The 9,350-nt window shown below is 41.5% G+C and overlaps 2 protein-coding genes across 2 annotated transcripts; one reads left to right on the top strand and one right to left on the bottom strand.

Moving 5' to 3' along the window:
• Positions 1-113: 113 nt before the first annotated feature.
• Positions 114-2,986, bottom strand: LOC118413548. Its single transcript, XM_035817077.1, has 5 exons — positions 2,402-2,986; positions 1,868-2,024; positions 1,223-1,323; positions 970-1,044; positions 114-487 (listed from the first exon to the last, which is right to left on the bottom strand). Exons 1-5 carry the CDS (start codon positions 2,606-2,608, stop codon positions 422-424), a joined length of 606 nt encoding a protein of 201 aa, XP_035672970.1. The 5' UTR covers positions 2,609-2,986; the 3' UTR covers positions 114-421.
• Positions 2,987-3,469: 483 nt separating this feature from the next.
• Positions 3,470-8,243, top strand: LOC118413538 (dehydrogenase/reductase SDR family member 7-like). The gene is made up of 8 exons (XM_035817066.1): positions 3,470-3,749; positions 4,323-4,449; positions 4,896-5,045; positions 5,400-5,506; positions 5,927-6,166; positions 6,472-6,597; positions 6,948-7,129; positions 7,314-8,243. Exons 1-8 carry the CDS (start codon positions 3,672-3,674, stop codon positions 7,375-7,377), a joined length of 1,074 nt encoding a protein of 357 aa, XP_035672959.1. The 5' UTR covers positions 3,470-3,671; the 3' UTR covers positions 7,378-8,243.
• Positions 8,244-9,350: the final 1,107 nt, after the last annotated feature.

The following is a 9,350-nucleotide window of genomic DNA, read 5'->3' as shown; positions in this document are numbered from 1 at the left end:
GATGAGGATAATATGAGTAACGCGTTGTGTGGCGACATCCAAGTTTACCGACAAAACAGTAGCGTTGCCATATAACATAAATAAACACAGAGACAAAAGAAGAACACACCCCATACAACGTTAACGTTTATTTACTTCACATGAGTGTACATCAGTATTGGGACTTGGAAGACTGTATGGGAATACAGATATGCAAATGCAACGTGATACATGGTAGACATTGTGACCTTTGTGACTGCAATATGTCTGTCTTTTGAAACAACTGAAGTAAAGATATGACGTTCCTAGAAATCCATGTACAAATGGAAACCCCCAACTTCCAGGTATAACACGATGACTCTTAACTGTAGTACAGTTTAATGCAACACATAAAAGGAAATGTCGGCAGATACGATTGTAACTGTCTTGACAGAGGTCAGAACTAGATCATGGTCTCCTGCTTCACTAGTGCGTGCACCTCGTCGAAAAGCAGGTCGATCTTCTTTACCTGAAGGTTTGAGGAAACAAGACGTATGTTGGGGCTGTTTTAATTTCCAAGCAGACGTTAGGCTCCGGCTGTTTTTGACATTTTAGGCCTTTTTAGTCGGACTTTCTACCTGACAAACAGGATGCGTAGGGCCGACAAAAAAGCTATTAAAGCAGAAACCAGTCGAAGTCTAACCTGCTTTTTTCATAAACTCTTGTTTTTATAATAAAGGAAAAATCTTAATGTACAACTCACTCCAAAGGACCAGATACATACGAGTCTTACGAGACGTGAAGAAGTCAACAGAATGTCTATAGTTTATAGAACTAACGTTTGATATTTCTACGTACATTTTTAAGCGCTTTTGTATTCACCTTTCTTTCTTATTCAATTCCCGGTCTGAAATGTTGTTGGATATATTGTTACACATTGACTGACAAAATTGTGCATATTATTAGATGCTGTTATATCTTTTAATCATTACTTCAAGTCGTTGTAATCACCTGCTTCTCCACTAGGTCCCAGTACGCAGCCAGGTCATTCATCGTTGGTCGGTACGGGTTGTCGCCACCTGGCGCCTGTAAGAAGAAATGCAACTTTAGGATCGATCTGTGCGTCTTTATAACATTGGTGTTTCATGGCAAACACGTCCTACTTAAGTACAGTTCTCCCCGACATCACAGATCCTTCTTAAAAAACATGACTACACAGCTTCATGTATCCGCTTCTATCAACATGTGTCTCCCACAAACTCACCATGGCGACCCGGCACAGCTCCTCGAAGGTGGCCATGGTGGACTTCTTGTTGGTAGTGATGAGGATGGACTGGCCAATCGCACTCCTCACACGCTCCAGAACTGGAAAAAAAATTTGCGTGTGAAATTAACGTTAAAGTGAAAGTCCTCCCAAATGCTGAGTGCCAAACAGCAAGTACCGCTTTGATGTGCAGCATCTTTTATTTGGATTAATACAATTACTGTAAGAAATAATGTATTCGCGTCCGGGTCAGTGTTCAACGTCATATCTTTATCTAATGGTCCGCGCTTTTCTTCGCTTTCCGCAAGTAAGGCGGCAGAAGTTGAAAGAGAAAAGGATCTACAGAAAGGACGTTTTCAACATACCATAAAAACGCACTTAAAACAATAAGATGAGCTAAACAGAGCGGGATCTGGTTGGAGATTCCTCTCCTAACTAGTGGGCGTACGTAGGAGAAAATGGCTTCATACGTAGATCTTTTTTGAAAAGACAATGTGCAATTTAATTTGGGGCAAGAGAAACACATGTCATGCGCTTTAACGTTTACATACGCTGTGTTGAACTTGACATTAGCTAAGAACGACATCTTGCAAGTTTAGTGAGAATTGCAGACTTCACTCCCTGAAGGCCTCGTGTAGGACGTACCAGCGGAGGGCAGGTTCCAGTGCTGGTACATCTCAGCATCCGCACAGCGCCCCGTCAGGCGCTCCCTCTCCTCCTGCACACGCCGCAGGAATGCGGCGGGGCCACAGAAAGGCTCCGTCGCATAGGTCTGATTTGAGGCAACAGGAGAGTCCTGCACCTACGTGTAAATACGCACTTTAAAGTGAAAACTGTCAAACGTCATGAATTACATGTTAATGATTATGAACGACGTGAACAGGTAAGAATCGCGCAATGTACAAGAGGGGAAAACGTGTTGTTTTAAAATAGCCTGGTATCCATGGTACTTAAATATAGCTCCCGAGTCTCTTCTGTCCTCTCCGCAAATACGGAGAGGATCTAGGACAGAAGACAGGACTGGATACCAGGCTGTTCTTATAAATACGTTGGTCCAAGTCTGTAAAGTGTCAAAGCGACGTATACGTTTAATGACGGAAGCTAAACTTTTGACGCGTTCAAACTGAAAAGACTGTTTCAACACCGCACTTAAAACCGTTTCACATCGCTGCTGCGTACCTTGGCTGCAATAGCGTCACCTGTGGCAACATCATCCAGCTTGAGCGCCGCATCTACCTCTTCCTCCTTCTTGGCGCCCCCTTTCCCCTTCCTGTCTTTCTTCTCCCCCTGTGTGCATTTCCATGACACATAGAGGACACTCAGGGCGCCAACCGACGCCAGCAGAACAAGACCGAGTCCATGTTTTGTCACGTTCATGAAACCCATCTTCCAAAACCGAATTGTCACGATCCTCCTAGTCAAAACTGAGTGAAACTTGTGTTTACAGTTGCCAGACGCAGACACTGTCGGTTTGTCTCCGAACACTGCGTTCGAGAATATACGTCACTGTGTATCTTTGTCTCTTGTTCGAAAAAACAGTTACGATGTATAGCATTTTAGTATGCAGTTCTAGAACACGTACAGCCACATGATTGTGGTCACTCCTCCGTTGAGTATCAAAGTCTACAAGTATGACATGTAACGTTATGTTTTATCCGAAAAGAATCCCCTGACTGAATGTGCATGTTGGGTTGTCCTATCACGGCGACGATGTAGTTTCCCTTGGCGACGTCGTTGGTACATGCATCGATTATGAAACATTGGTTAAAACAGTCAGCATCAGGACCGGTAAAGTCAACGTTAACGTTATATCTGTTGGTTCTTTTGTGGCGCAGATGCAGATTTGATCAATCACATAAAGTCTTTGCCCTCGTGTAACTATACATATGCACGGGACCTGGCACTAATATGCAGGTATATGGGGTGGTTCCTTAACTTTGAAGCAGTAAATTCCGACAACGTTACTGTTTCCTACTCGAACTGGTGGGACATCTGCTTGAAGATAAGTGGATTATCGCATGTCCCAATACAACAGCAGTCCTACCGGCGACTCGGCGTATTGCAGACGTGTAGTAGTGCACGGACTGACCTACCAACCACCTGTTACAAAATTGTCAGACAACTTCTAGCTGCAGTCATTTAGTAGAACCTAGTTCACTTACCTGTTCAATCTGATTACAAGGTAATATATGGTCAATGATTGATCAGCCTTGGTATTTTGTACTTACAATTTTTTGGTTGTACCAATGTAATCATAGGGGAGGCATATCAGTATGCAATGTTCGCGGATCACTTAAAAGTATAACTCCAAATACATGTTAAGTTTTAACTACCGCTCCATAGCAATTAAAGGTTTACATGTTCTTCTTGTAGGGGCGTTTTTATTGTTTGTTGCTCGCGGAACAATAACCCAGCTAAAAAAATCCACCTGCAGTGCGAGGATGGTGGTATGGCTGCAGGAAGTTTGGCACTTTGCCCTCTGGCCTTCGGTCCATTACAACAACGTGCAGTGCAGGTCTTCGAGCAGGTAAATTTGGAGCGCGTTTTGAGCTGTCTGGGAGGTTAAACACGTCTGATCTTTTAAAACATGAATATGAATTAAATCTTATCTCTAACATTGTATGATGCACTATGTTAGGCTCGCAGGAGGTAATGGGCATTGTGCCCTTAAGAGGCTTAACCTTAATAGGAACCATTGAATGCTATAAGCACAAGAAGGATTGCAAGACTGCAGTAATTTTTTGTCCAACCTGAGTTGATTTATGTACATTGAGCTTTGGGTATTAAAAGGTGATCACAGATATATAGTGTCTTTGGGGATGGTTTGGTTTGTTAAAGTGTCCATGAAGTACATCGGATTTGACTCAGATCACTAGGCCCTCTCTACCAGTTGCCCTTGCATGCCTTCAGATTCATAAATGGATAGTATATGTTGTTTCTTGCACAACTTGGCAACATTTTGGTGGTTCTGGTGCTACCTTCCTCACTGTAATACTGACTGGAGCTACTTCCCACCACTAGGTGGCGCTCCCGTATGAAAAGAGAGTGGTCCCTAACTTGACGAAAGCTTTAACCTCGCATTATGTCCTGTTTGTTCCAGATCTCCGCCATGCTGGAGTTGCTAGTGTCTGGAGTTGTGCTGGTCCTGTTGGTACAGATGGTGAGGCTGCTGCTGTCTGATGGGGATCTCTCACTCATGTGGTACGAGAGGTTCGGAAAGTCTCCAGGTATGGCAATGGTCTACAAGTATAAGTCTGATCATTCATCTAGCAATTGGCTATGATTCTTCATAGACCATTATGCATGGGGAAGAGAGCAATGGGTTCATCCTTTGCATTGCATGTTCATTCTCAATGGTTGGTATTGGTAATGTAAATCTCTTCATCATTATACATTTGTCATTCAGTGTGAGGCAATGTCAATGAGTGGCATATAATGTTACACATATAATTCGTAATACATGTACATTGTAGCTTTATTTGCAAGCATATTGCCCAAAGGCTTATAGAGCTCAATACATTAATCACCTGATACATGTACTTTTATCACGAAGAGCATGTCAGCAGAGAAAAGTGTGACATCAAAGAACTGGAAGTTCTAGATCTACATGATTGTATACTTACAACTACAAGTACGTAACCAGCACATCTGCCTCCTATAATGTTTGTGGCAGGGGAGCTGGCAGGTAAGGTGGTGTGGATCACAGGAGCGTCCAGCGGGATAGGAGAGGCCCTGGCTGTGGAGCTTAGCAGGACAGGGGTTAAACTGGTGCTGTCAGCCAGGAGGGAGGACGAGCTAAGGAGAGTCAAGGAATCTTGCCTTGGTAAATGTCTTGAACTTAAGTACAGTAATACTGTATTGCATTCCTACTTGAGATAAATTTAAAGTTGTTTGCAATGCTAAAATACACATTTGAAAAAGTTTGAACTGTATTATTCCAGCTAGCATCATATATGTCTTCTATAAATGTCACAGCTTTATGTCTGTATATGACTGTAGCATCAATTTTTGAAATTGGCCATTGTGGTACCTTTAGCAGCAAAATTGGTGGGTGATACCAGGCCTGAGGAATAGAATAACTCAGTTACCATTGACAAGACAATTGGATAATAAAAACTTACCTCCTTCATAGAACATCTTTTTGTGTAAAAATAGGACTGTGCTGTGTTTTTTTCAGGGACAGGGAAAGTTTCTGGCGATGACGTCCTGGTTTTACCACTAGACTCTGTTGCCTTTGACACCCACGCTGGGTGTGTGGAGAAGGTTCTCGCTCACTTTGGCAGGGTATGGTCACATTTTTGTATGCCAAATGGTGAAAGGAATCCTATGCACATGAAATTCACTATCTCTTATTGAAGTGATCTATTGATAGTTTTTCTAGTATACAAGCTAGTATGCTGGTTGGATATTAAAAATTACAATCAGCCATACCCTCAATAGACTCTATTCAAGATCATTTATAATATAGCTTTTATGTGCTAATTTAGACTATTGTTGCTAATTTAGACCATGTCAAATTCCATTTGGTCTGTCTTTGTCTCTGTCAGCAGAGCTAGACCTTTGCAAAAAATTATCACAGACTAGTTGGTCAGCCCTGGCCATGTGTGCTCAGCAGCAGCAACAGCCAAACCGATGAAAAAAAATGAATATGATCAGCCTGTATCACCTTAAGAGTTTAACGTTTTTTTCCTTTTCTTCACCAAGATTGACGTCCTGGTGAACAACAGTGGCCGCAGTCAGCGGTCTGTGTTCTGGCAGACGAGCCTGGCTGGGGACAGGCACATCTTGGAGCTGAACGTCCTGGGCCAGGTGTCCCTGACGAAGGCTGTACTTCCGCACATGATGGAGCGGGGGAAGGGGCAGATCATGGTCACCAGCAGCCTGTCAGGCTTTATCCCCACTCCTGTGGGGTCTGCCTACAGTGGGAGCAAGTTTGCCATTCATGTAAGTACTGTGCTGAAGATTTAACAAAACTATACTGGTGGCAATCTATGCATAACTAAGCCATAAGGACCACCTGCCATTCAGATACCCTTCTGCCGTGAGTTAGTGGGTGTAGGAATATCATAAGGGTGTAACACTTCTTTCTTTGGCTATTTCTTTGTATTTCCTCCTGAGTTTGACTACTTTGATCTAAACAGTACGAATCTTGTTGAGCAAGAAGTGTTTCCCTTTTCCTCAATTGTGACTGCTCAAAAATGACTGCTGACATTTGAACCAATGTGTGTTTGTCACTTCTTTTGCTTTAGGGATTGTTTGGAGCATTGCGAGCTGAGCTTGTTGCGAGCTCGTATGATATCAACATACTCCTGGCCTGTCCTGGGCCAGTTGTATCAAATGTTGGGAAGAATTCGATGGCGGGAGAACCAGACAAGGTTAGGCGAGTTTCTCTGAATGGTTCTTCAAGGTGCTTAAATTAATAATGTAGCATTTTGGCAGCAAAGTTGTAAAATATTCTTGTTACTGAAATCCTCATATTAGGCCATGTTGATTTGATTATTTGATTATATGGATGACATCCTATGGGAACCCCAAAACTGATCGAATGTCCAATAAGATTTTTATTTTGATAAAGTTGCCTTCATCCAAGTGGTCAGGGAGGTTGAACAAATGACTATTAAACACATCTGCATGGATGCCATCCATATCATCAAATCAACATTGCTTTATTGACATTCAAATGTACATCTACGGGCTCATTTGCTTCAATGTACATTTCCTACAGACTGGCACATTGGACCCTACCATGGACCCCATGCGTGATAATGACATGCCCACAGCCCGCTGTGCGAGACTTCTCGCAGTCGGCATGGCTAACAGGCTAGATGAGATCTGGGTAGCGAGGCACCCTTACCTGACCTACGCTTACATCAGCAGTTATCTGCCAGTACCTGCCCTGGCAAGGAGGTAATCATCCATGTTTTTATTTTATGATGGAGTTACAGGGGTGGAGTTTGGGTTCAAGTTAGACATCTATTGAACTTTTGGGCAGTTATTTTGGTACATTAGATATAAAGTTCTGAGACATTCCTTAGATCTATGTTGATTTTGAAACATGCTGAGTCAGACATACCTTTTATCTGTTTAACAGGATGTCAACAAATTTTGCCAAGCGACGAATGAAGGCCATCATGGAGGGCAAGAAAAAGCAGTAAACACCACTTGGTCCTTGAGTTGCAACCAGTCCTACTGTCTGCTGCAAAAAAAGCCAGTGGGAAGATACCAATTCATGAAGTTATACAGCTATGTGTCAGTCATCGCAACTAGCCAAAACTATCATCCAGGGAACTATCCAGTAGGCAAGAAAGAGGGGAAGACAACAGGGAAGATAATATCAGAGAATTGACAGACATGATACACACACAAAGTGAAACACCTAAAGAAATACAGACAACCGAGAAGGGTGGAGAAAACTGGTTGACATGTCCTCTGTGGTGCCCCAACGGTTAGACTAAGGGATGAGATGAAACGGAATGTCCTGTAGATGAGACTAATTTCAATGTTTGTAAGTAAAAGTGAAGAAGTTGGCTCAGAGCAAGCATCATAAAAAATATACATATTAATCTAATGCCTGTTAAATGTTGTAAGCATCACTATTCTGTTTCAAATTTCATTATACTGTAAAAGTACAGATGTGCACAGAAAACTCGGTGCTGAAAGAATATAATTATACAGCTATCTCAGGGAGAAGGTTCAACAAAACAGTTCAACTTGACACTTGTGCAATGTCGTTTAAATACTAACCACTGCCTCTTACATGAAGTACAAAAAAGAACCCATGAGTCAGCTTCACTTTGCATTGTATTTCACCATTATTTACAATCAATTTTAACATTACTGAGGTGGAATGTACTAGTAGTAACACTCACTTCATAAAAAACTTTGGAAACATGTAGATAAATATGTCTTTGAAAAATTACCAACTTGACAGTCTTGAGAAGATTGTACTTTGCTGTGGTTCAAAAGCTCCATTTGGTCCCATGTGCAATACACATCATAATGTCAATCTATTGTAATCTGTGCACAAATTAAAAGTGACTGTTTAATTTCTTTTATTTTGTAATGTCAAAGTAACAATTCTATCAACATTCACCTCTTCATAATATTATAATGAAGACATAACTTTGAGTCCCACCAAATTATACATTGCAACAGCATAAAACATCTAAATCTATAAATTCCACAATAACTACTGATTAATATCAACCCTTTTTACAGTTTTGTTACATTAGGCCATGTTGATTTGATTATATGGATGACATCCTCCGGGAACTCCAAAACTGATGCGAGCGAGCGAATAAAAAAAAAGTTTGGCCAAAAAAAAAAGTTGCCTTCAGTAAGGTTGGACATAGGACTAAACACACATAGTATGGTATACCAACAGTTAGGTGTAGGGACCAGTACATCATACGGGTGCAAAACATTTTTTTCTTCTTGGACCAATCCGAAAAAACAGACCTGAAAAAAACAACAGAGGAACAGGTTTCGCCAATTACAAAATGGACACACTATGTCGCCAGCCATTTGGGGTCTAACCGGGGGGCCAAGAAGACAACAAGAGCGAAGTCAAGTAGAGTTTATAGTCAATTGCCCCAAGTTTCTACAGTCAAAGGTACAGAGACAGTTAGCCTTTATTACATGGAGATGGGATTTTAAAATGCAGTGGGAGTCCAATAATCCACCAAACAGATTCCTTTGTAGCAAAATTGACCAATTACCATTGTTTTGAGTATTGCCAGTTCTCAAGTTTCCACAGACAATCAGGTCCAGGTTCATGTCCGGACCTGGAAATGATCCACTGGGCCTGAATTTTCTGTACTGGTACCTCCCCCAACCAACAATAGATTTTTCTTTCTGTCCTTTCACATCTTATTTCTGACTTTAGATTCATTTTGGCATTCTATGGCATTAGTTATCTGTTTTCTGATACTTTTTTTTAAATGTACAGAATATTTGTGCTCATTTTACAGCTGCTTTGCAAAATTTATTGTGTGGTTGAAAACTTTTTTTTTTTTTGGAAATGGCCGAAAATTGGTGCGAGCGCGGATGTCATCCATATAATCAAATCAACGTGGCCTTACATGAAACAAACAACATTCTAAGTTTCAGATACAAAAATATCTCACAA

The sequence above is a fragment of the Branchiostoma floridae genome, chromosome 1 (genome assembly GCF_000003815.2).
Source record: "Branchiostoma floridae strain S238N-H82 chromosome 1, Bfl_VNyyK, whole genome shotgun sequence".
Taxonomy (NCBI): Eukaryota; Metazoa; Chordata; class Leptocardii; order Amphioxiformes; family Branchiostomatidae; genus Branchiostoma; species Branchiostoma floridae.
Note: the sequence above shows the minus strand (reverse complement) of the source record. Positions and strands in the feature narration are given on the sequence as shown.

Excerpts from the sequence above, each read along its gene's own strand:
- LOC118413548 (XM_035817077.1), bottom strand. The coding sequence starts at position 2,608 with ATGGGTTTCATGAACGTGACAAAACATGGACTCGGTCTTGTTCTGCTG. Across the intron at positions 1,045-1,222 it reads AGCTGTGCCGGGTCGCCATG|GCGCCAGGTGGCGACAACCC; the intron begins GTGAGTTTGTGG and ends TTCTTCTTACAG. Across the intron at positions 488-969 it reads GGGACCTAGTGGAGAAGCAG|GTAAAGAAGATCGACCTGCT; the intron begins GTGATTACAACG and ends TCAAACCTTCAG.
- LOC118413538 (XM_035817066.1), top strand. The coding sequence starts at position 3,672 with ATGGCTGCAGGAAGTTTGGCACTTTGCCCTCTGGCCTTCGGTCCATTA. Across the intron at positions 4,450-4,895 it reads GAGGTTCGGAAAGTCTCCAG|GGGAGCTGGCAGGTAAGGTG; the intron begins GTATGGCAATGG and ends TGTTTGTGGCAG. Across the intron at positions 5,507-5,926 it reads TTCTCGCTCACTTTGGCAGG|ATTGACGTCCTGGTGAACAA; the intron begins GTATGGTCACAT and ends TTCTTCACCAAG.